The following is a 27,977-nucleotide window of genomic DNA, read 5'->3' as shown; positions in this document are numbered from 1 at the left end:
GGGGAAACTCCTGATTGCAGAACCTTGACAATGTGCATGCCTGGGTTTCAAAGATGGTAATGGCACCAGGGATCCCGGGATATCTGGATGAGAACTTTCACTGAAGGCGAATGGGGAAAATAGAATGAGCACTGGTGAAAGTTGCATAGGTTTTGAGTTTGGGAGGATGTGATGATGTTGTGACTTTAAGAGGTGTATTTTGTCCTGGTTTATTTTTTAAGAGAGATTGAATGAAAGATGCTGAGCAGTCTATGGTAAATTTAAAAAAATTTGGGGAGGCATTGGTTTTCTTTTTTAAAGAATAATCAAAGCAGCCTGGCTGGGTGTGGCCAGCTCTCACATTAATATTTCTAGTTTTAGTTCATTTTGAGGTTTTGCTTTCAGCAGTTGCTGCTGGGGTCTCAAAAGGGCAGAGAGTGCTGGAGTTTTGAATACAAAGAAGCTCCCTTTTCCCTCACTGGTTACAGCTAGACGGTGGACTTTCTCTCTGCTGCCGGGTGACCTGGGAGACATATCTTTTTTTCTGAATTGTCCTTTTTGCCAAAAAGGTCTGTTTAGAGGATGTTACTATATTGGAACAGGTAATTAGTAATAGTTACTATATCTGTTATTCTGTTAAGTTTTCCAAAAGAGTTACGTTATTTTAAGTTCTTCGTTCTTTGGTTGTATTATGATTATAGTGTTTAAATAAATCATGTTTTGTTTAACAATGAGTAGTTTGATCAGTCACATTGCATCTGGAATACAGTACGTTGCATTTGCCTTTAAAAAAAGAAGTTCGGGTCTAGGCTACCTTCTGAAAATATTTTGAGGGGGTCTCATCTAGTCCATGACAAAGATAATGTGAGAAAGGTCACAAGGCCTTGCAGAGAGAAACCTTCCATGATACGTACCAAAGATGTACTGAGCCAAAGAGTCAGACAGCACAGTAACAGTCCCTTTGGTCCAACTCATCCTTGCCAACCATGTGTCTCAAACTAAAATTGTCCCATTTCTCTGTGTTTGACCCATATCCCTCCAAACCTTTCTTGTTCAGGTACCTGTCTAAATGTCATTTAAATGCTGTACCTGTACCTCCATCTACCACTTCCTCTGGCAGTTTGTTCCACATATAAACCACCTTCTGTGTGAACTAGTTGTCCCTTTTAGATCTTTCTCCTCTCACCTCAAAACTCTCCAGCTTTGAAATCCCTACCCTAGGAAAAAGACCTTTGGTATTCATCTTACCTTGGCCCCTCGTGATTTTATATGCCTCTATAAGGTTGCATCTCAACCTCCTAAATTCCAGTGAAAAAAAGTCCCAGCCTATCCACCCTAAACCCTCCAGTTTCAGTAAAACCCTTGTAAATCTTTTCTGCACCCTTTCCAATTTAACAAGATCCTTCCTATAGGGTGAAAGTGAGGACCGCAGATACTGGAGATAAGAGTTGAAAAGTTTGGCGCTGGAAAAGTACAGCAGGTCAGGCAGCATCTGAGAAGCAGGAGAGTTGACGTTTCAGGCATAAACTCTTCATCAGGAATGTGATGAATTTTTTCATTCCTGATGAAGGGTTTATTCCTGAATCATCGACTCTCCTGGTCCTTGAATGCTGCCTGACGCATTGCTTTTCCAGCACCACATGCTTTTGACTCAAACATCCTTCCTATTGCAGGGTGACCAGAACTGTACACAGCACTCCAAAAATGCCTCACCAATGTCCTGTACAACCTCAACATGACATCCCAATTCCGATGTTAAATACTTTGAAGGCAAACGTGCCAAATGCTGCCTTCACCACTCTGTCTGCCTGTGATGTCACTTTCAAGGAACTATGTACTGAGCCCCTTGGTGTCTCTGTTCAACAACACTCCCAAGACCCTATCATTAACTGTGTAATTCCTACTCTTGTTTGTCTTAACAAAGTGCAGTACCTCCAATTTATCTACACTCCATCTGCCATTCCCCAGCCGATCGGCCCAGTTGATCAAGATCCTACTTTACTCTGAGATAACCTTCTTCACTGTCCACTGTACTACTAATTTTAGTGTCACCCGCAAAGTTACTAACCATGCTTCTTATATTCTTATACCAATCGCTTATATAAATAACAAACAACAGGTGGGCCCAGCACTGTTCCTTGTGGAACATGGCTGGTCACAGGGCTCCAGTATGAAAAACAGCCCTCCACCACTACCATCTATCTCCCACCATCAAGGCAATTTTATCTCCAATTGGTTAGGTCTTCCTGGATCCCATATTTACTAATTTGACAACTAATTTCTCAAGATACAACCATCAGTTTCTTTCCTGCCTAAGTTCTGTTAAAATAATTGTCTGCCTCTACTTGTGCAGTAGCATTTCACACTGACTGAAATGTCTGTGGATATGTGCTGAGAGCCCTTGAAATATCAGTAATAAAAATGGGTTGACTTCTGCTGGTGGAGGAGGATGGGATTAACAGCAAATTTTCAGCATCAGTCACGCTACCCCTTTGAAACAGATCACTAGTTCAAGATGTCAAGCATGTAAGGTGGTGTCAAAATGCTGAAATTGTGATCCAGCACTCAGGCACCATCATGGTCTGCCCTGCAGACACTCCATCCTGACGATGGATGGTCACTGAAATCAGTAAGAATGTCAAGTTTCACTGTTCCACATCCCTGGAGAAATCCTTCACAAACTGACATCTTGTTCAATTAGCAGTAACTGGGTTTTCCAAAGGACAGAAAGGTTAATAATATAAACTCAAAGGTCTACCGAGATACAGCTTGAGAATGGGACTAGCAGGGTAGCTCTTACGGAGCTGATACAGACCCATTGGGTTGTATGGCTTCCTTCAGTACTGTAAGTTCTATGATTTTGTAAGAACATTAGTTGAACCATGGAACTCTTGTGAATAATTTAATAATTGTGGAAATTGCTGTTATGTGATTAATTAGAAATATAGAAACATAGAAGATAGGAACCGGAGGAGACTATTCAGCCCTTTAAGCTTGCTCCGCCAGTCATTGTGTTTATGGCTGATCATCCAACTCAGTAGCATAATTTTGCGTTCTCCCTGTAACCTTGGATTCCATTTGCCACAAGTGCCATATCTAGCCACTCCTTGAATGCATTCAAAGTTTTGAAATCAATTACTTCCTGTGGTAATGAGTTCCACATGCTCACCACTCTTTGGGTGAAGAAATGTCTCCTCATCTCCATTGTAAATGGTCCACCCCGAATCCTCAGACTGTGACCCCTGGTTCTAGACACATCCATCAGAAACATCCTCCCGGCATCTACGCTGTCTAGTCCTGTTAGAATGCTATAAGTCTCTGTGAGATCCCCCTCATTCATCTGAACTCCAGTGAAAACAATCCTAACCTCGTCAATCTCTCCTCATACATCAGTCTGGCCATTCCCAGAATCAGCCTTGTAAACTTTCACTGCACTCCCTCAGAGGCAAGAGCATCCTTCCTCAGAAAAGGAGAGAAACATTGCACACAGTAAATCTAGCTGTGGCCTCACCAAGGCCCTGTATAACTGCAACAACACATCCCTGCTCCTGTACTCAAAATCTCTCACAATAAAGGCCAACATACCATTTGCCTTCTTTACTGCCTGCTGCACCCGCATGCTTACCTTCAGCAACTGGTACATGAAGACACCCAGGTCCCACTGCACACTCCCCTCTCCCAATTTACAGCCATTCAGGTAATAATCTGCCTTCTTATTTTTGCTTCCAAAGTGAGGAACTTCACATTTATCGAAATTATACTGCATCTACCATTGATTTTGCCCACTCACCCAACCTTTCCAGATCATGCTGAATGATCTCTGTATCCTCATCACAGTTCACCCTCGCACCCAATTTGGTATCATCTGCAAACTTTGAGATGTTACATTTTGTTCCTTCATCCAAATCTTTGATATATATTCTGAATAGCTGGGATCCCAGCACTGATCACTGTGGCACCCCATTAGTTACTGCCTGCCAATTTGAAAAGCACCCATTAAATCCTGCTCTTTGTTTCCTCTCTACCAACCAGTTTTCTATCCATCTCAATACATATCCCCCAATCCCATGCTCTTTAATTTTGCAACAACTTCTTATGCGAGACATTGTCAAATGCTTTCTCCAAAGTCTAAATATACCACATTGACTGGCTCCACCTTGTCAACTCTATTATCAACTTGTTAACTCTTTACATCTCCATAGAATTCCAACAAACTTGTCAAGCATGATTACCTATTCTTAAGCTGAAAATGTGTTGCTGGAAAAGTACAGCAGGTCAGGCAGCATCCAAGGAGCAGGAGAATCGACGTTTCGGGCATGAGCCCTTCTTCGGGAATTATCGATGTTTCGGGCATGAGCCCTTCTGTTAGAAGCGCTCTTCCTCCCCGAATCCTCTTGTAAGGATGCCTTCCTTGGAGAAGCTCTCTTCCTCCCCGAATCCCCTTACCTATTCTTAAATCCATGCTGACCATGTCTGATTCTACCACTGCTTTCTAAATTCTTTGCTATGAATTCCTTGATAATGGATTTATGAATGTTCCCTACTGTCATTGTTAGGTTTACTGGTCTATAATTCTCTAGTTTCCTTCGACTTCCCTTTTGCATATTGGAGTAACATTAGCAACCCTCCAATCTGCAGAGATTCTTCCAGAATTTATAGAATCCTTGAAGATGACCAGCAATGCATCCACTATTACTAGAGCAACTTGCTCATGTAGATTATCAGGCCCTTGGGACTTATCTGCCTTCAATCCCCTCAATTTTCCCAGCACCATTTCTCAACTAATATTGATCTCCCTCAGTTCTTCCTTCTCAGTAAGTCTTGCATTCTCCAATATTTCTGGTATCTGATTTGTGTCCTGTTTCGTGATGACAGAACCAAAGTATGTATTCAGTTGCTCAGCTGTTTCAATGTCCCCTATTATACTCCGCCGCTCCCCCCCCCCCCACACACACACACGCACACACACACACACACTTTTCTGTCTGTAGGGGAATTTATTTATTTCTACACTAATTTATTTCTCTTCAGGCACCTATAGAATCTCTTTGTGTCAGTCTTTATGTTTCCTACAAGCTTCCTATTATACTGTATTTCTGTATTTTCCCTCTTAATCAATCCCTTTGTCCTTCTTTGATGAATTCTAAACTGCTGCCAATCCTCAGATCTATTATTTTTCTTGGACACACTGTATGCTTCTTCCTTGAATCAGATACCATCTCTAATTTCCTTTGTCACCCATGGATTGGCCCTCTTACCCATTTTGCTTTTGTGCTGGACAGGAATAAGCAGTTGTTACAGTTCCACAATGCGTTCATTGAATATTTACTATTGCCTATTCACTGTCATCCCTTTAAGTGCCTCTCCCCAACCTATTAAGTCCAACTCACACCTCATATCATCATAGTTTTCTTTATTAAGATTCAGCACCATGGTCTCCAAATCAACAACCTCACTCTCCATCTTGATAAAAGAATTCTTCCATGTTTTTGTCACTCCTCCGTAAGGGATCTCGCATAGCTGCAATGGCAATGATTCCCTTATGATTATGCAGTACCCAGTCTAGGGTGACCTGTTCTCCATTTGGTTCCTCCACATATTGGTTAAGAAAACCAGCCTGTATACGCTCCAGGAATTCCTCTTCTACGGCATTGTGGCTAATTTGATTTGCCCAGTCAATGTGCAGATTAAAATTGTCAAAATTCCCCTATTACATGCATCTCTAGTTTCCTGTTTGAGGCCATTTCCAACATCACTGAAGTTTGGGGATCTCTATCGATACCCACTAATGATTTTTGCCCCTGAGTATTTCTCAACATAACCCATACAGACTCTACATTGCAAGAGCTCATATCCTTTGTCACTACTGTGTTAATTTCCTCTTTAACCAGCAATACCACTCCACCACCTTTTCCTTTTTGTCTGTCCTACCTAAGTACAGAATAACCTGGGTCATTTAGTTCCCATTCCTGGTCACCCTGCAGCCATGTCTCAATAATCCCAATATATCGTACCCATTTACATCTATCTGCATGATTATTTCATCCACTTTATTTGAAGTGCTTTGTGCATTTAGACACAAAGCTTTTAAATTTGTTCCAGTGGTAAATTTCCCTACTTTGATATAATTTCTTGGTGCATAAAGATAGTCACCTGTTGTGTCCCTCATGTTTACTGTCTGGTAACCAATGTTTAAACTTTTAAAAATATTCCAATAAATATTTGTACTAGTATTTTAAAACCTGCCCTCCCTTCATGTCCCATTCTGTCATTTTGCTGGATGTTGAAAAGTTGTTTTTTTATTCTGTTTTAAATTTCCTACTTGAATATGAAAATCCTTTGATGTGGTTAAATGCTTGTACAGTTCAATGACATTTCTACTATCCCACACTGAGAAACCTCAGTAAAATCACTGCAATCAATTACAGTGCCACTGCACAGCAACCGAGATGAAATTCTCACCAGAAGGATTGGGTATAATTTCATGATCAAGTAACGTAGTATATGTCTTGATGGACTGTCCAGTTGTGACTGAGCAAAGATGTGTACTATTTCACAACAGTAAGATAGATGATTTGTGTGTACCCAATCTTAGAGAAATGTGTTTGGATTAATTTCTCCTGTAAATTCAGACACTGGTGCTGAGTGGTTTTCTCCAAAATTATACTGACGTTAAAATTTATAGCCTTAAGTAGACAAGGAATTGGAGAGTTTACATTACAAAAAATAGAGGCTGTTTTTGTTCGTTCTGTAACTAGCTAGTTAGAGATAACAATTGGAATTGATCAGGGCAATGTCAAATTACATCTGCTCAACTATCACTTCCGTGTGGTACTTCGTCTTTGTTTCACCAAAATTATTTATTGAATACAAATCCCTGAAACCAAGTGACATCCTCCTTATTTGCTGAGTTCAAGTTATTTCCAGCGTTGGCTGTTTATAGAGGGGATGCAGTGATAAAGACCACTCTCACTTGATACTGTTATTAGAGATTCACTGAAATGAACGTTGCTTAGAAAGGAAAATCTCACCTGACTATCTCCTTATGGATGAGATGAACAGTTACACAGATAGTTACAAAATAAGGCAATTAAATATTCCACAGAGTTCAGTTGTTCCTGATAAGGAAGTAGGAAGCAGATTAGGGTTCAGTCGCTCACATGCCAGGATAAATGGCTACTGTGAAACTTTAATGATTGGTCATGGATCCATATTTATAGTAAGACTAACCCAGGGGAGCTTGGTTAGTGGAATCAGTGATAGGTAGGTTTCTGCCTGATCTGCAGAAGCATTGAGCTTGCTGGAGGAAATTATTTTGATTCCTTGTTTTCTATGACTTAAATTCATGACTCTACAGTGTGGTAGTTGAGATCTTTAATACATCAGTATTAAATGCTCACACTTTTGGTTGGCATTGAGAAGCATGACTGAATAGCAATGAAAATTCTGCATCATCGATTTTAATTCCAATAAAAGTTTGTTTGATTTTAAAATGTTTCCCGCCTTATGCTTGTCCAATCAAAAAGTAAGAAAGATTGCAGTACTGCACATCAAACAAGTGATCACAGTTGGATTATAGGTGAGAGAATTGTGAGATATCCAAGTGCCAAACAGTAATTATTTCTCATAGATATTTTACTAGAGCATAGTCTAATTAAATTGAGCAGACTTGTGAAGCTTTGTTCCTTCATTTTCCTCCACAAATTGTGAACAGGATTTCAGAACCAACTATCGTTAGTTTTGGATTCACTGAGAGTATAGTTCACTGAGAGATCTTCACATCTGATGATTGTGGTGTCATTCATGTATGCAGGGTGTCTGTAATTCCAGGAATATCTCTCTACTGTTGAAAATAATTATTAAAACTAGTTAAAAACCACTGCCACATGATGCTTTGAATTTCTTGACTTTGCTTGGGCTTTATTTCACAGTACCCCTTTCAGTTAAGTTTCACTCTGTGAGCAGGATGGGCTTCCACTCTATAATGGCAGCAGTCACTTCATAATCAATCTTCCATTGTCTGCCTGCCGGTTTCTCCACTCTGGTTATTCAAATCGAGGCAAGTGAGGCGCCTGATATTGTCATATCGAACGTTTGGACGTGAAGCTTGCAGTGCAGCCGAGGTAAATGGAGTTGGGTTAGATGAGACATACCTGTTACCAGCAACAGCAGAGAGTGATGGAACATTCATTAATTTTGAAGTGAAAAGTTTGGAAAAACTTGGAGCACTGAGGGAACTAAATATTTAATCGTGACTAGACACTTGCTCCTGTGCCAACATTTCAGGAATTTAGATTGATGCAATTGCGAAACAGTGACGTCTGCAACCAATTTTGACGGAGACCAGGTGTTGCATGGGTACAAGCTCATTTGGGTTGAGGATATATCATTCTAATTAAGTCCATGTGTGTTTGCATTGGTTTGGTTGGCAGAAGATGTCATTCAGGAGAAAAAAACTGCAGCCTGTTCCTTCTCCCGATGACATGACATGTCTGCTGTTGCAGTGGTCTCAGAACTGCCACCTTCACCAGAGTTTCCTGTGGGAACGTCCCTCAGGCAGTATGTTGCAATTGTGATTTGATGCCTTCGTTAACTTTATGCCTTGTTACCAGCAAGAAAGGCCATTGATCCCAAGTCCATATGTGAGATGAATGCTCCAAGGTTACCATGCTTTGCATCAAGAGGTCTGTATGATCTGGGGGCTTCATCCAAAAGCAGGCATTCACCACCTTCCCCCTCCAAAATCTCTTGCCCCATCCTTAATCCACTTGCTGGTTCCACCTTAACCCCTCCCAACTCTTCCTATTATGTGATATTTGGTGCTTCCCCTTGTTTTATGTCCTTTGTTTCACTGCTTAATGCTCCAACGGTCGGTCTGTCTAATGATTTGAACACTCCATTGTGTATATGGTGAACAGATCTCCAAATGGGTGTTGGAGTGAGTGAGTGAGTGGGTGCTTGAAGCTGTTTGATCCTTGCTTCAGCTAAATGGTAACAGAGCATCGTATTATCAACCAGAAGGGAAAGCCCACTTTAAATCCACTATCCATCTGAAACAAGAGCCAAGCTCAGGAAAATGAATGAATGAGGAAATAATATCCCACTCTTCTGATGGTTCTGTGCAAGTCCAGGAGCAATTCTAGTGTAACATTATAAATAATAGTTATTTTCACTACTTCGGTCTGGATAAGGGGAAGTTAGTAGCTCATCAATCCCGGAATTTAGTCCGGGCACATTTCCAAACTTAGATTCGAGAACAAGGAACAGTGCCACCACAGAATGTCTATTTGTCCAAGTTCAAATGTCAGGGAAATGAGGTGGGGCATGCCTTTGGTTGTTTGCCTTGTGACTTTATGACTTCATTGAGGGGTGTGAAAGTGAATTTACACCAATGCAACATTCAGGCTCAGCACAATTATGGTCATGGATGGCACGGTGGCTCAGTGGTTAGCACTGCTGCCTCACAGCACCAGGATCCCAGGTCCAGTCTCGGGCGACCGTCTGTGTGGAGTTTGCACATTCTCCCCGTGTCTGCATGGGTTTCCTCCGGGTACTCCCACAGTCCAAAGATGTGCAGGTCAGGTGAATTGGCTATGCTAAATTGCCCACAGTGTTGAGTGCATTAGTCAGTGAGAAATGGGTCTGGGTGGCTTACTCTTCGGAAGGTCAATGTGGACTTGTTGGGCTGAAGGGCCTGTTTCCACACTGTAGGGAATCTATTCTAATCTCATCTAAAATAAGGTTATGTGCGACTGCCCTTTCAATGTCCTGATAGATTGCTCTGGAAACCCAGTTAAACGTGAGTCTCTGCTGATTTGTGAGTCAAGCTGAGCTCAGGGACAGTTTCCTTCCACCTCTGTGACATGGTAATGGACCCTGATTTAGTCCACAATTCAGTTGTGGGTATTAAATACTCTACCCTTTTTGCTTTCAGTACACTGGAGAGTAGACTGGATCAACAGGCAACCCTGAGATTCATTTGTGGACCAGGATACAATACCTAAGTATTCCAGGGCCTGCATATGACTGATATAATTTGGATACATAAGGCTCAGTTTTACTGCAGACTAATGTGTCTGCCTTATTTATTTCAAATGGAATCTATTATACACTCAGACAGGCAGATCTCCAAGCCATTTAGTGAGGAAATCAGACAGTGTTAAACCTCCCTCACCATGTGTACAGCCTTCCTCAACTGATTTATTACCACAGAGGCCTCTCTCCTTGTAACGATTTTACTGCCTCTTTCTCTTCTGTATCTTTCACATTCTGTCTGCATCTCTGCACCCTCTTTCTTTGTGTGTGAGAGTCTCTCTCTCTCTCTCTTTCTCTCATTCCAATCAGCATTAAAGCTTGCTATCCTCCCACATGGGAAAATCAATGAGAATGAAAGGTGAAAGTAATAATGTCAGAGATTAGACCGTAAATCACAATTACAGGTGCCAGATATAACTGTCCTCTCTCAATTAATTCTCATTGCTCCACTGAAGTCTGTTTGGTGTATTCTTGTAATCTATTTAATCAGCCTGCCCTGAAATATTCATTTCAAATGATCTACAATCAAGTATATTAAGCTGAGGTTTAGAAGAGACAATTCTCTATTGTACAATTTATTATGTGTTCAAGTGACACAAATTAACCATTCAGTAACATTTAATAATGAATATGCATTAAGGTTTAACAAGATTCACAAACGAGACTATGCTTGGAATGTTTTGAAAAATAAAAAATATATATATTTACGTAGAGAGGTAAAACACTCTGCAATGTATGTAATGCGCTGAATTTATGTGTAGAAGTCTGAAACTGTTAATGATGAGGCATGCCATTAGCCACACCTACTCACACAAGAAGTGGTTTTCTTCCCCCACTAGCTTCTTACACTTGAAAATGATGGTAATGACAACATTTTTCATGTGCAGCAGCTCGTATTGCATTGTGAGCTGAGATACTCATACAACATGGCGATGAGCAAGTGTGGATTTGATTTAGTTGCCTACAAAGCACATCTATTTCACACCCTGTTGAAAATTGCCCTCTTGTACAGCAAGACCAGCAGTGTGGAAGGGCTGGAGATTTAAAATCCCAACAGAAGAGGTCCTTGTTACAATCCTCACTGAGCAAGACCATCCCAGTGAAAGGTCACAGCATTTCTACAACAGGAGAGTTAGCAAAGGGAAATGCGTAATTCCAAAAGGAGATCCAGCCTGTGTGGCAGGTCCACAGAACCAGAGTTCTGGTGGAAATTCAAAATTGACTGAAGAGGTATCAGAGAGTCCATGAGTGAAGCTCAGAATTCCTGGTGGACCAAGGGAAATGTTAAAAAAGGCACAGGCTGGAAAAGGGAGAAGGTAAAACGTTACCTTCAAGTCAGTTGAAGCACTACTGCCATGGCAATCCGTTTTCACAAGGTTCCAGAAACAAAAGTAATGTGCCACAAAACAATTCTCCATCTAAAGTTACAGACACAGAGACATAGAGAATCCAGTAAATAGCCTGTTAACTTTGGGTGGATTCAAAGCTTGAGCAGACCTTCAGAAGAGCTGTGATAAAGGCATTTTACCGATGAAGGAGACAAACCCTCCATTTTAGGTGCAAATGAGAGAAAGCTCTTCAAGAAGCATGTAGTGCTGCAGAACTGTTATCACTTAGCGATAAACACATCTTGAGAAAGCAAAACATACGCAATTAAATTCAGAAGATATCAGAAATAATGGCCTGGATTTTTTGATGGCCTGACAGCTGTCATTATCATGGATTTGGGATCTCCCCAGGGAGGCACTGTGAAATCCCCAGGGTAGAAGACTGAAGAAGTTGCCCGGAAATTGAATTTTCCAACCGGGCAACTCCGCTAGAGTTGGAACCCTCTGAATGTCTCCATTCAAGTTGGAGAATTCCAATGAAATTGAAGAGTTAGACCAAGTGCATGAAGGTTTAGCATAGCTGTCACCTTGAAGAGCACGAGGATGGAATGGCCTCACACAGCTTCAGTTTGCAGGTGCCACTCAGGCAGTTGGTTCATTTTGTGACAGTGTCGCAGGGAATCCTGAGTCCACGGTGATACCGTGCCTGGCATTGAGGATGACAAACTGAATGTCCAGTAGCTCCTCCACATCCTGACCTTCAGCAGTGATCTTGAGACATAGAGACAAATTGGCATCGAGTACAGGTTGCTGCTTGGCCTTGGGCTTGCTGGTGCATCTATTCTTTCTCAATTCCTCTGCAGCTTTATGGCATCAGACCCATCATGACTATGAAGTCTGCTATTGCTGGATCCATTGGTCACAATTCCAACCAACCTGTGTGGGGAATGTTGCAAAGTGGAGAGATTCTTTACAATATGAGCAGTCAGTATTTGCAGACGTGAAAGTGTAGCATAGTCATCCATACAGTGTGACATGGAGGATTCTGATAAGAAGGGCAATGGAAGGCCCCAAGATGCACATTTTACATTGCGGCCTGTGCAGCACAAACCATGCCACACAATTAGAGCAGGAATTTCTAAATGCTATATGATATGATTACTAATATCTCACCTCAGTCCCACCAACTCCCATCTCCATATCACCCAAGAAAGACAACACAGTATATAGGAGCATATTGGTGAAAACTTACAGTTTATGATGAGTAGGTATCAGCTCTATGCCATTGGGCAGCATATGAAATATTGGATTGCTTTTTTATTAATAGTGGCCCACAGATAACATGCTTAAAATCACCTGGAATTACTTCTGCTTCACAGTGATGATCATGATTTACCTGTAATGACTAATTACATGGTCAAGGTTACTTGTGTGTCTCAGTTGGGTACTGTATGCATTTCACATGCTAGGTTCGATGATTACAGATGAATTCAACCTGCACTGTCTAAGTAGCAAACACACAGAATGCTAGAGAAACTCAGCAGGTCAGGCAGCATCTACGGAGAGAGAAACATCATTAATGTTTTTTAAGTCTGGTATGACTCTGCTTCCAAACTATCATCTTGATATAATAAACCCCAAAGCAGATTTGAAATGTTAACTTCCTCCACTGGTGCAGCCCGACCTGTTGAGTTTCTCCTGTGTTCTCTTAAGCGTATTTCAGAATTCCATCAGCTGCAGTATTTGTTTAAGTGCCTGATTTATGTGATTACCCCTGAAGAGGCCTCACATTGTTCTCACACACACACACAGTCTATTTACTCAGACAGAAAAAAAAAGGATTACTGCACCCATTGCAGTTGTGGTCACAGCCATTTCTCATTACCGTTGCACAGTTACAATTTACATGAGGCTGGAAAGCAATGTCGGGTGCGTTTCACAGGGAGTTCTGGCTCAGCCTGGTCATGGAAGACCATCGCCGCCTCCACTGAACCCCCACAATACTTCCTTCCTTGCACTGCCTGTTATCTCTCATCAATTCTGAGCTTTTACATGTTCCCAAACAGCTGTCATTACACCCTGTGCCCTGGTCCTACAGTTTAGCCATGACAGACACATGCTGCACTGTTCCCACCGTTGAAGTATGGATAGTTGTGGTCATTGATAGTGCGGCCCATATCCTCCCACCTCTTCTGTCCCCCCAATCCTTGTATATTGAGCTGCCTTCTTCACAATTATTGTCTCCTCTCCAACCCAACATGCTGCCTTCAATCCTCTCAGTGAAGGTTCACAAATCTCTGTCTTTCCTTGTCTCTTCATGATGACATGAAGCCAGGCAGCTTGTTCGGGGTGTGAGCAGTGATCAGACAAGAGTGGACCTCCGCAGCTGCCTGACTGCAGCAGTGACCCCTGATATTGTTATTGTGAACATATGCCCTGGACTGGCCACAGAAAATCCCTGACTGATTTGGAAAGACCCAACTAATGAGTGAGCAGATCTCTGAATGGTCTGAGAGTAATCACTGACTATGAAGCTTTCTCTGAATCCTCTGACTGGGTGCGTCGGGCCTGCAGGACTAACGATGGTCCGCTCTCCAACTGCAGTAATACAGAGCCCCTGATTCTCTCCACCTCAAGCAGCCAACTGATATGTTAAAGCCCTTAAAGTGTGAATAGATGCTGTCCTTAACTGATTGTGGTAGGAAACCTTGTCTTAACTGAGGGCTAATCCACTTATGCTTGGAGATATGGTAAATTAGTTGAAGCACATAGTCGTAGAGATGTACAGCATAGAAACAGACCCTTCGGTCCAACTCGTCCATGCTGACCAGATATCCTAACCCAATCTAGATCCATTTACCAGCAGCTAGCCCATGTCCCTCTAAACCCTTCATGCTGTGTTCACTGCTGATTCATGGTGCAGGTGTTGCACTGATATAGCAACATGTCCACCCTCTTATCTGATCACAGCTCACGATCCTAACAAGTTGCCAGGCTTTGTGTCATCACTAAGAAACCAGGCAAGGCCCATGTTTTGTGATCCTCCAGGTTCCGAATGAGGCATGAAAGTGCAGTAAGGCAAGCCAACGCTATGAGTGTCCATGTGAGTGAGTGCTAAGATCTTAAAGAAATACCTTGGTTCAATGCATGAGGTGGATTCTTGTCCCTTTGAGCAAAACATCGAGGTCATGTACCCCAAAGTGCAGCATTGAAGTGGAGTAGCGTGTTCTGAGTGAGTCAGAGATGTGCCGTGAGGATGTGCTGAGGCTGATGCATGTCTGATGCTAACGTTCATGCTCACCTCAGATCAAAGTCCATTAGCAGGTATGCTGCTGACTGAAAGCAAGGGAAGAGGGAAAGCAAAACAAAAACAGAAAAGAAAACTCAACAGGAGCAGAAACTGTCGAGCTAAATGTTGAGTCTGGGTGGCTATTAACTGCCTAATTGAGGGATGAAGCATTGTTCTTCAGTAGGCAAGGACAGAGCAAGGTGGAGCATTGAAATGACAGACACCAGAAGCTCATGTTCTGGAATATGGGCCCAATGATAGTGCATTTCCCAATCTGAGGTTGGTTTCTGCACCCCACCCCCTCCAATACAGAGGATATCACATTGTGAGCAACATCAAGTTAGATTGAAAGAAATGCACGTAAATTGTTGGGTCACCTGGGAGGTGTGAATGGGGTCTTGGATGTTGAAGAGAGCGGGGCAGATCTTACATTTTCTGCATTCTCACTCTGGGAAGGTTCTGTGGGAAGAGAAATGGATATTGGGGATGCCGCATTTCATGACAGTTCCCCATCAGATAAATTTAGGGAACCCAGTGTGTTATTTCAAAATATTTTCAGGCACCAATCAGGAATGTGTTTGAGTTGGTGAAGCTTCTTAAAAGATTTCTGTTGGCTATCATAGTGCTTGACAGCAGCATGAATGAGCCAAGTGTCAATGCAGATGCTGGAGGTTAAAACTTGACCTGATTACGACGTAAGGAAAGCTTTCAGAAAATGATGAAATGCCATTAATTCAGTACTCGGGTGACTACCTACTCAGGTCTCATAAGCATCTTCCAAAATAACCGGGGAGATTGATGCAAGGCTTAACAATGGGCAACAGTGAGAAATAGGTTATTAGCAAGAGGCAACTGACTGATTCCAGCTTGAACAAATGAAACAGGCAGATTGACGGCACTGCTGATCCAGCAGATTGGCCCAGGAATGAAGGTTGTCAAGGATGTCCTGAGTTTGCTGTACAATATCAAAAAGGTTGACAGAAACACATTCAGTCAAGAGACTCTGTACTTTAAAAAAAAACTTAATTGAATGAAATCTTCCATAATTAATTTTCTTTGATGTCTTGGAAAGATTTTTGGGTCATACTGTAGCTTTAGGGCTTCAATTTGGCAATTTGTTGACAATAAAGCGAATGAAGGAACTAGGTTCTGGTGGTAAGTATTTGGAGATTGATGACACAATGAAAATAAAGCAGAAATAAGACCAGATATCCCATTAGGGCATATGTCAATCTAACTTAAGTCAGTTAGTGTTGAATATCAATGTCTTGTTTCAAGATAAAAGTGCACACAAAGGCAATCTAGATTTTTAAACTATCTGAAAACATTTAGTAACGTTGTGATTATTTTGGATGTGGTGAGCATTGAAATGACAGCCCAGGATTCTTAGACTGTTCTGACGGTATCTTGTTATTTTTCTGTTTGTTTTTGATTGTGAACTGACATGAGAAAAAGGCTGACTTAAAAACAAATATTACACTTTTTGAAGGCTAGTTAACTGACATTCAGCGTTTGATGAGTGAGAGCCAAGGGCTGTGTATGAACGGAGATTCAGCTGGCAACAGGCAGCTGATTGGGTCTGGTGTGAGCTTACCAGTTATTGGTGACGAAGGCCTTGTGTATGCCAACAAATATGTGATTGGCTCCAAGGTAGCTGACCAGCTTGTGGATGTGAATGCTTGGGTCAGAAACATTGGATCTTCAGAAAGGAAGGAGCAGTCTTTCTCCTCTTTGGTAGGAACCACCTCAAGTCTGAAGAAAGTCAGTTCATTTCCCCTCATCAGTTGCTGTAAGCTCTAGTTTTTAACCAACAACTTAAAAACTTCATAAGTGTGGGTCACTTGTATCAAGAAGGAAACTTGAGGAAGAGCAGGGCCTAACAAGACAAATGGGAAATCCTTTGAACTGTGTGGATAGGCACCATTGAAATGTCTTCCTATTCTTTTTATTTGCCCAGATGACCCATGTTTTTCTTATCTATCTGTGTATAGGAGGAGTTTTCTAACTGTTTATGTTGAAAGTTCTGATTGTTTCTGTAATTGGAGCCTATTTATTAGACTTGTTAAGTATGGAAAACTTTTCTGTGCTTTCTGGGTCAAAAACAGCTAAGTTGGGGTATCTTGTTTACTTTTATAAAATGTTTAACTTTTATAACATCTTCAGGAATAACAGGGTTTGATTTCCAGCACGCTACCTCAGTATATCCTGTCACAACAGAGAGCAGGATTGATCTCATCGACTGACAGTATAAATTAACTTTGCTTTGAATTCCATTTTCCATGTATTAACTCAAATAATTCCCATCAAGCTAACTAAAATTGGCATCACACTCTGAAATCACCAAGACCCTACTTAAAAACACTTACTACCTAGCACCTGCAATGTGAATTCACTGTGTACAATGCATACATCTTTAGGATACCACATTTCATGGTCAGAATATAATCTAGGTGACAAGGGTCTTGCCCCCTTGCTGGAGAGGTGGCAAGGGCACTACTTTATCTCCATTGGGGAAGGCCCATTGTAAATGACTTGGATGCAGGTATAGGTGGATGGATTAGTAAGCTTGCAGGTGACGTGAGAGTCGGTGGAGTAGTGGACAGTGTGAAAGAATGTTGCAGGTTGCAGGCAGACTTGAATAAACTGCAGAACTGGGCTGAGAGGTGGCAAATGGAGTTCAATGCAGATAAATGAGGTAGAATAACATGAAGGCAGGATACTGAGTCAATGGAAAAATTCTTGGAAATGTGGATGTGCAGAGGGATCTTGGAGTCCATACACACAGATCCCTGAAAGTTGCCACCCAGGTTAATAGTGCTGTTAAGAAGGTATACAGTGTGTTAGGTTCTATTGATAGGGGGATTAAGTTCCGGAGCCGTAAGGCAATGCTGCAATTGTTCAAAATGCTAGTGCGACCGTACTTGGAATATTGTGTACATTTCTGTCGCCCCAATACGGGAAGGATGTGGAAGCTTTGGAAAAGATGCAGAGGAGATTTACCAGGATGCTGCCTGGTCTGGAGGGAAGGTCTTATGAGGAAAGACTGAGGGACTTGGGGCTGTTCTCATTGGAGAGAAGAAAATTAAGAGGGGACTTGATAGATGATCAGAAGATTAGATAGGGTAGATAGTGAACGTCTTTTTTTTAGGATGATGATGTCAGCTTCTACGAGGAGGCATTGCTACAAGTTGAGGGGTGATAGATTTAAGACAGATGTCAGAGACAGGTTCTTTACTAGAGAATGGTAAGGGCTTGGAATGCCTTCCCTGTCAATGTAGTTAACTCAGCCACATTAGGGAGATTTAAACAATCCTTGGATAAGCATATGGATGATGATGGAATAGTGTCGGGGGATGGGCTTAGATAAGCTCACGGATAGGCGCAATATTGAGGGCTGAAGGGCCTGTTCTGCGCTGTATTGTTCTATGTTCTATGTATCACATGCCTCTCAGCTCCTAAAGTGGACAACATCAAGATGACATGGTAGACATTCCTGTCCCTCAGAGATGCCATTAATTGAAAGCAGACAGTTCTCTATCATAGGTAGCACCATAGCAAAAAAGTTGATTGCTACAACGTATCTATCACAGTCCTGGAATCAACAATAGACCTAGACCAAAAGTGACTGAAGTCAGGTTGGGATCTTGGGTTGAGGGTGCAGAAAGGGGGTGGGTCAATGGCTGGGGGAGAGCAGGGTGCTCAGAAGTAAAGGAGAGTTTTGGGTCTGATTGGGGCCCCTTCTTCCCAAAACTTTGTCTCTGGTAGGCCAATGACAAAGGCTCCATGACTTCAACATTCAAACACCTCTGCTCCTGAACTCTGACAAATACAACGTTGTCTACATAAACCTGTGCTAGTAGAACACCTCAATATGATTCCTGTTCATCAACTGATGCTGGAAGTCTCTCTTGGAATTTCACACTACGTCCCCGTGACAGCGGCTGTTCCATCAGGCATCATAAAACTGTATGGAGTGAGGGGACATGCCTGTCACTATAGACTACCTTCTGGAGTGGTGTACCTAATTAATGACCACTCTGGGGCCATCACCTGCTGATAGTGTTTCACCAATAGTGGAGGGTTCCCATGAAGGCCTAAGTGTAGTTTCAAAGGGATGAGTGGGAGAGGGAGTCCCTCCTATTTGGACACCCCATACTTAACAGATTAATGACCTCCATTGGCAGGAAAGGACCATCCCACCCTACTGGAACACCACCTCACGTTCTGTACTCCCCCTGCCCCAGTCCCATGATCACTGCCCCTTCCAAACAACACACTGAGGCCTGGTCAGACTGCACTTATTGAGGCTGCTTAAAGTATCTTCAAGTATGTCCTCCAGCAACACCAAGCATTGCCTATCTCTCCCAGCCACTGACTGAACTAACACAATTGCAGGTAGCACATGGGTGTTGAATTTCCATCTTAGACAATCAACTGGCCGACAGACTGTAAAATCAAACCATAGCTTCCAGGGCTCATGGAAATGAGCATATTCTGTGAAAAGTTTAGCTGGTGGCCCATGCTGTTCCCCAAGTGTAAAACTTGACCTCTTATGTAACCATGATGTTTGCTCTACCTGCTATTCTCAGTTACAGTTGCAATTCCTAAGCACACATGTTTTCCTTTTTCTCGTAGGTTTACCTACACACTTGGGGAAGGAATGTGGCTGCCGCTGAGTAAAAGCTTTGTCATTCCCCCAGCAGAACTTGCTATTAACCCATCAGCCAAATGCAAGACCGACATGACAGTGATGGAGGATGCAGTTGAAGTCAGGTAAGAGACCACAGAGAGAAAGCATGGCCCACTAGCTCTCTTCCAACTTCTGTCATGTACCTCAATCTATTTTTTCCTGAATTAGATCTAGGAGTATACTGGTGTAATAATACATGAAGTCCCTTTGAACGTTTAAGTTTGTAGTATGAAAGTGAATCGATACTTGAAACAGATATGAATTTCTTTAAGTAGTACTGGGTGTGAATAATTACAATTTTGGCACAATTGTTTATGAAGTACCGTTCATAATCTTTTTCTTATCGTCCTTGTAGTGGCAAACTTGGTTCATTCCCTGCTTCTTTCACTCACGCACGCGTATACCTCTCTTTTGCTAAACAGGATCATGAAACACCCTGTGCAGAAAATTACCAAATTAATCTGCTAAACTGTCAGATTTAAAGCAGCACTAAGCAGTATGAAAACCTGCAATTACATTAGGGATAAGCTGTTAAATAGCACTGCAGACAGATCCCGAGAGGTGAATGGGCCTGTGCACTGACTACTTTCAGGATTTTTTGAAAAGGGATTATGATGGTCCATCAAGAATTTTATCTTTTGCAAAATGTAATGATAACCAAAAGCAGCTCTTTTCTAGACCCACGGATAGCCGTTTCTTTCAAACTTATTGTTTGTGAGTCAGTAGTTCAAGATAGATCAGAAAGGCCATGTTCTGTCTGCGCATAGATCAAAGTCTTGCCAAAAGGCTTCCACCATTATTTTTCAACAAGTTTTTTTTAAAACAAACACACCTCATCCTACTAAGATATTACACATAACTCCTTGACTTATTTGCTTGAATCCATTGTTTTCTTGAAATATAAACATAATCTTAAAATTTGCCGAAAGTAGAATCATCCCATTATAACTTTGATTGACCATATACTCTGTAGTAATGAGTACCATGTTGTAGTGTAAAGCAGAACTGATTATTATGCTTAAGTGTTAAAGTGTCATAGTTCCTCAAGAATTCACAAACCGATAACAATATCTGACAATTCTTAAGTTTGGTTTCTTTATGCTCTTATTACAACTTAGATCAATTGTTTTTGCGATAATATAAATGTAGATCTAATGTATCCTGAAATAATGTTACTCGTCTGAAAACTGCTCGTGGGGAGTGCAGTTCATCAAAGGACCTAATCCATAGTTAGTAATGATGACCAAGTTCCTTGAACAAACTGAAATTGTTAGTGTACAGTTACAACTAAGAGAGAAATTGAATTGGACAAGTTTGCCTTTCTGGCTGAGGCAGGGTGTTGATTGGGTTAGATTTATTACTGTCACAAGTATTGTGTTGCGTGCTAACCAGACAAATCATAGCTTCTATAAGTACATAGAACAAAGAACATTACAGCGCAGTACAGGCCCTTCGGCCCTCAATGTTGCACCGCCCTGTCATATTAATCTGAAGCCCATCCCACCTACACTATTCCATGTATGTCCATTTGACTGTCCAATGACAACTTAAATGCATTTAAACTTGGTGAATCTACTATCGTGGCAGGCAAAGCATTCCATACACTTACTACTCTCTGAGTAAAGAAACTACCTCTGACATCTGTCTTATACCTATCTCCCCTCACTTTAAAGTTGTGTCCCCTCGTGTTAGCTGTCACCATCCTTGGAAAAGGGCTCTCCCTGTCCAATGAAAGAGTGAGGTCTGCAGATGCTGGAGATCAGAGCTGAAAATGTGTTGCTGGTTAAAGCGCAGCAGGTCAGGCAGCATCCAAGGAACAGGAAATTCAACGTTTCGGGCATAAGCCCTTCATCATGCCCGAAACGTCGAATTTCCTGTTCCTTGGATGCTGTCTGACCTGCTGTGCTTTAACCAGCAACACATTTTCAGCTCTCCCTGTCCACCCTTTGATTACCTTGTATGTCTCTATTAAGTCACCTCTCAACCTTCTTCTCTCTAACGAGAACAGCCTCAAGGCCCTCAGCCTTTCCTCGTAAGACATTCCTTCCATACCAAGCAACATCCTAGTAAATCTCCTCTGCACCCTTTCCAAAGCTTCCACATCCTTCTTATAATGCGGTGACCAGAACTGTACACAATACTCCAAGTGTGGCCGTACTAGAGCTTTGTACAGCTGCAGCATAACCTCCTGGTTCCGGAACTCAATCCCTCTATTAATAAAGGTCAAAACACAATATGCCTTCTTAACAACCTTAAGTACATCAGGTTAATGGAACAGAATGCAGAAAGTAGTGTTACTGCTACAGAGATGGTGCAGAGAGAGACCAACTTTAATATTTGAGAGGTTCATTCATAAATCTGATAGGAGTAAGGAAAGATGTTCTTATGTTTTCAAACTTTTCTATCTTCTGTCCAACGGAAGATGGTGGAAGAAAGTATAGCCAGGGTGGGAGGGGTCTTTGATCACATGGGCTGCTGTCCCGAGGTAGCAGGAAGTGTCGACTGAGTCAATGGAAGGAAGGCTGGTTTTCATGAACTGGGCTGCATTCATAATTCGCTTTAATTTTTGATATCTGGGGTAGACCAGTTACCATATCAAGCAGTGATGCATCTGAATAGGATGCTTTCTATGGAGGGGTCTATGAAAATTGGGTCAGAATCATTGTGGGCATGCCAAATTTCCTTAACCTTCTGAGGAAGTAGAGCCACTGTAGTGCCTTCTTGACTGGAGCATCGATGTGGATGGGCCAGAATAGATTTACTCCGAGGAAGCTTTCAACCACCTCCACCTTAGCACCATACAATCAGGGCCATGTCCTCCACTCTGTTTCCTGAAATCGATGATCAGCTCCTTCATTTTGCTGACATTGGAGGAGAGATTGTTGTCTTTACACCATGCAACTAAGCTGTCTATCTCTTTCCTGTACTCTGTCTCGTGGGCCATAGAGTTATAGAGATGTACAGCACGGAAATAGACCCTTCAGTCCAACTCATCCATGCCGACCAGATAGCCCAACCCAATCTAGTCCCACCTGCCAGCACCCAGCCCTTATCCCTTCAAACCCTTCCTATTCATATACCCATCCAAATGGCATTTGAATGTTGCAATTGTCCCAGCCTCCACCACTTCCTCTGGCAGTTCATTCCATACACATACTACCCCTCTGCGTAAAATAGTTGTCCCTTAGGTCTCTTTTATATCTTTCCGCTCATACCCTAAAGCTATGCCCTCTAGTTCTGGACTCCCCCACCTCAGGGAAAAGACTTTGTCTATTTTCCTATCCATGCCCCTCATGATTTTATAAACCTCTATGAGGTCACCCGTCAGCCCCCAATGCTCCAGGCAAAATAGCCCCAGCCAAATGCCTTCTTCACTATCCTATCTACCTGTGAGCCATTGTAATAATAGTCAAACAAGACAAGGCAACCCACTGTAATATGCACCAAAAGAGCAGACCTAGGAGAAAGACTATCATATCATTTGCCTAGCAATTTCTTTCTTCAGGCACAGGGAAAAGACTTTCCTTAACTATGTGTTAATCCTAACATAACCTTGTTTATTGTTCTCGTTATTGACATCATGCTGGTTTACTGGAAAGCTACCTCATAGCACTCTGTACCCAGTCAATTCCACCCTCAGGTGACAGTCTGTGTAGAATTTGCAAATCCTCCCCATATCTGCCTGGTTATCCTCCCACAGTCCAAGAATGTGCAGGTTAGGTGTTTGGCCACACTAAGATTACCTATAGTATCCAGGGATGTGCAGGCTAGATGGATTAGCCATGGGAAATTCAGGGTTTCAGGGATAGGTTGGAGGGGTGGGTCTGGTTGGGATGCTCTTCAGAGGGTCGGTGTGGATTCAATGGGCTGAATGGCCTGCTTCGACACTGTAGGGATTCTATGAAATCACAACCTCAAGGAGAGGGGGAGTAACTGTAAATAAAAGGTGAATTTTTCCATCTTTCTGTTTGAAAGTTGAGCATTGAGAAGTACATCTAAAGAAATAAAACTAGTGATTAACAGCCTCAATATTAATCTGCAGTCGAGCACAGTTTCATGCTGGAAAATAGTAAAAATGAATTATATTTGATTATGTTTCACCAACTTCTAAAGATTTGTGCATTCTCATAATAATGTGACGAGTGATAAGGCTGCAGTTAGCTCGAAGCTTCAGTTTCGTTCATTTTTCTTCTTTTCTTTAATACTAATTTTCTTTCACAAATCCGTCTGTGATACTCCCAGAAGTCAGGAATAATGTATTTTTTTGTCTGAAAAAAATCTTTATGGTCTTTTCAGAGGAAAAGTCCCACATAGGACCATGTTCTTCCAGTGGCAAAATCTCTTTATAGATTCATAGATTTATACAGCGTAAAAAAGGCCCTTTGGCCCTTGAAGTCCAAACCAATATTGCTATTACTAAAAGCATGCTAATCCCAATTTCCCATATCCTTCAATGTTATTCATGAAATTACTATGAAACAAGAATTTAGATCAAAAGGAGTCTATGTGAAAACAAAATGGTTCCATAGAAACATACATTTTCTGCAGCATTCATTTCTGTTGCTCTTTTTCCCATGTTTGGAAGCTGAGTTCCAGTTTAGATCCTGGCTAGCTCTCCTTACTCCAATCTACTTAGCTCAAAGGTCTTAAAGTTTGCTGTTGCTGTGGCAAGTAAATACATAAAGGTTTCTGGTGCAATCGATTTGATCTGAAGTTTAATTCTAGCGCACGTTTTTGCTGAGCTTTCGACCTGCAGTATTTGGCTGAGAACACTGAACTTTATCTGATATTTAAAATCCTCAGCACAAGCCTTGATGAAAAGAGCTATCAGCTAGTGGAAATAATACTTTAGCTGGGTCTGCAAAAAAAATGAATAAATCACAACGTGCATTGGAATGAAGTATAAAAGATGATTACATTGAAGAAGTTGTGTTTTCGTTTTTGTTGGAAGTCATGAATACGTAGCATATTTTAAAGAAAGATATTCATTGGAAGTATTGGGTGAGGTAGTCTGTCTGACTTTCAATGATACAGAGGTATACTAAGCATTAGAAATGGGATTTTTAAAACAATAAATTATATGTTGAGTGATAGAGATGACTGTGTTTTGATGTTGACAATGAGGTCTTAATAATTAATTGTGTGGTAATTGTTCAACATGTTTGCTGTTTCATGCCAAAGGATCCTCAGCCTCAAGGTGTGACGCTAAGTGAAATTATCCTGATATGCTAGCTAGCAGGTAGTAGGCAAAATCTGTGCTGCTCCAGCCACATTCACTGCAACTGTAAAACAGGCAGTTGGAAATTGCAATGCACTGTCTCACTTGCTCTCCTATCTCTTAGAATCTGTGTGATGTACCTCTTGGAGTGAAGAAGGCACACATATTTTCATTTGCTCCTGCTCAGTAAGTGCATCTAACCCATCCATATAGTCTCTCATGTGTTGGTTGCTCAGTGACTTGCTTATCCAGAAAATAGGAAAATAGATAACCAGCAGTTAGCAAGTTCTTAATTTCTGCTATTTTGAAAGGATGCGATCTGACGTCCATTTTCTGATGCCCAGAAGGTAAAAGATTTGATGGTTGATAATATTATTAAAATAAAACTGGAGTGCTTTCCAGATAACAGAATGTTGTTTACAAGGAAACAGGGTGCACGCACATTCCCTGCATTGACCTTCTGATTCGACATTGTATGATGATTAGTAGCACATAAACATCACTTCTATCATGCATTTAATTAAAAAGTGGGAGAAATAGAAGATGGTTCTAAGTTAATAGCACAGTGTCATAATGACATTGTTTATGAGAATTTGAAGTACTTTATCATAGTTTCCATTAGACCAATGCCACTTTAAAGCAAAAAAGAAAGGTTTGCTAATACTTGATTATCCTATTGATTCTGACTCAATTGTCCTCATCATAGAGGGAATTCTGACAGGTATCAGGTGCTGCAGTTTGAATGAGTTGAGTCAGCTACTTTAGGAGGATCTACCTGACTGCAGGCAGTTTTGTCGATCACACCAAGAAGCTAGAAAAAGGCACAAAGCTGAATTGAGTAAGCAGAACCATAGCAATTCTGTGGAGGAATGCAAGATCATTTATGATCATCATCTGCACAGATCACGAAAAGCTGATATATAGGTACATGCTAACAACCACAAATTTTGATTTCTTTGTCAATGGGGTTGCAATAGGAAAGTGAGCAAGCGATGTTTCAATCACACACAATTTGTTAGATCTTACATGGCATGTTGCCTTTAGTTTAAGACACCGAACAAGATGGATTTCATCCTGATGATATGATAGCTTATGTTTGGAGTGTAGGTTGCATAAAATTGATACGTATTAGAGACCAGAATTATTCATTACCGAAGGGGAGACCCATTGTTTTTGGGTTAAATCTTTGTTAGAGCTATCCAATTAGATCCCACTCTCCTGTTCTTTTATTTGTCCATGTTTTCCCTACAGTTATTTATCAAATCTTTTTAGAAAGTAACAAATTAATTGGCTTCTGCAACAGAACAGCAGTCTTTTGTAGATTCTAATAACTGACTACATTACAAAAATGTATCTCATGTTCCCAGATATATTTCCAATTGTCTTAAATCTATGTTCTTTAATTAGTCACCCCTCTGTCATACAGTCACACGGCATTGAAATAGACTATTCAGTCCAACTTATTCATGTTCCCAAACTCACCTCGTTCCAAATACCTGCACTTGGCCCAAATCTCTCTAACTATTTCCTATTCATGTATTTACCTAAATTTCTTTTAAATGTTGTAACTGTACCTGCATCCACCACTTCCCTTGGCAGTTCATTCTACACATTAACCACCCTCTGTGTAAAAATATTGCTCCTCATGTCCTTTTTAAATCATTCTCCTCTCACCTTCAAAATATGGCCCTGAGTTTGAACTCCCCCACCTTGGGGAAAAGACCTTTGTGATTTCCCTTCTCTGTGCCCCTTGTGATTTTATAAACCTCTATAAATTCACCCCTCAACTTCCTACACTCTCATGAAAAAAGTCCCAACCTGTCCAGCCTATTTTGATAACTCAAACCCTCCAATACCGATAACATCTGAGTAAATGTTTTCTGAACCCTTACCAGTTTAATAATATCCTTCATATAACAGGGCAATCAGAACTACACACAGTACTCTGGAAAAGGCCTCACCAATGTCCACTCCAACCTCAACATGACTTCCCAACTCCTAAAGGTCTGAGCACTGAAGGCAAGAGTGCTAAATGCCTCCTTAACCACCCTGTCAATCTCTGATACAACTTTCGAAGAATTATGTACCTGAACCCCGAGGTGTCTCTGTTCTACAATACTATCCCAGGGCCCTACCATTAATTGCACAACTCCTGACTTTGTTTGGTTTATCAAAACGCAGTCTGTCACATTTATCCAAATTAAACTCCATCTGCCATTCCTCAGCACATTGACCCAATTGATAGATCTCTTTATAATATTAAATTACCTTCTTAACTGTCCACTACGCCACCAATTTTAGTGTCATCCGCAAACTTATGGATCGCTTATATAAATGAATAATAAATCATTTATACAAGTGACAAACAAAAGTGGGCCCAGTACTGATACCTTTGGAACACTGCTGGTCACAGGCCTCCAGTCTGAAACACAGCACTCTATCACCAGTGTCTGTCCCCTACCATGAAGTTTATTTTGTATCCAATTGGCAAGGTCGCCATTGAATCCAATATGACTGAATCATATTAATTAGTCTACCATGCAGACCTTGTCAACAGCTTTACAAAAGTCCAAATAAACACTATCTATCACTCTCTTCCTCAATCGTTTTGATTACGTTCTCAAAAAACTTCAATCAAGTTTGTGAAATATGAATTCTTCTCGCACAAAACCATGCTGATTATTGTTAGTCATTCCTTGCATTCCAAATGCATGTAAGTCCTGTCTTTCAGAATCACCTCGAACAACTTACCCATGACCGATGTGAGACACTCAGTCCATAGTTCCCAGGCGACTCCTTACAGCCTTTCTTAAATAAAGGCACCGCATTTGCCAACCTCCAGTCCTCCGCCACCTCACCTTTGGTTCTGGAGGATACAAGTATTTCTACTAGGGGTTCTGCAGTTTCTTCCTGAAATTCCCACAACATCTGGGATATACTTGATCAGGTCCTGGAGATTTATCCACCTTTATGTTTTCTAAGACCTCCAGCAGTTCCCCCTCTGTAATGTGAACTGTTTTCCAAGCATCAATATTTATTTCCCTATGTTCTCCAGCCTCCATTCCTTTCTCCACAGTAAAAGCTGATGTCATTGACCAATTTTACTCTGATGAATAAAATTATCAATGCAAAGTGAATTTGAATAGTTTTACCAAATCTCCTCTAAACTTTCCCTCATCTTATAAAAATAATGCAACTTCTTCACACTCTCTCCATAATTGAAGTCCCCGATTATGGTATCATTTCTCGGAACCTTTGGAAGACCTTATTATCATTTTAAAGTGTGGTGCCCAATGTTGAGTGCAATACACTAGCTAACCCTGAGCCAGTGTTTTACTTAGCTTTAGCTGAACATCCTTGCTTCCTCCATTCAATGTCTCCTTTCAGAAACTGAAAATCTATTTTTAAGTAAGGCTTGCAGCTTGTCCTACCATGTAT

The 27,977-nt window shown here is 41.3% G+C and overlaps 1 protein-coding gene across 1 annotated transcript in view; it reads left to right on the top strand.

Moving 5' to 3' along the window:
• astn1 (astrotactin 1) overlaps window positions 1–27,977 on the top strand; it is a 2,216,244-nt gene that overhangs the window by 1,204,152 nt on the left and 984,115 nt on the right. The window contains exon 10 of the mRNA XM_060829548.1: window positions 19,267–19,404. Within this exon, the coding sequence (XP_060685531.1) occupies window positions 19,267–19,404 (138 nt within the window). The remainder of the gene's footprint in view (window positions 1–19,266; window positions 19,405–27,977) is intronic.

Source organism: Hemiscyllium ocellatum, chromosome 9 (genome assembly GCF_020745735.1).
Source record: "Hemiscyllium ocellatum isolate sHemOce1 chromosome 9, sHemOce1.pat.X.cur, whole genome shotgun sequence".
Classification (NCBI taxonomy): Eukaryota; Metazoa; Chordata; class Chondrichthyes; order Orectolobiformes; family Hemiscylliidae; genus Hemiscyllium; species Hemiscyllium ocellatum.
This window is presented reverse-complemented; position numbering and strand designations above follow the sequence as displayed.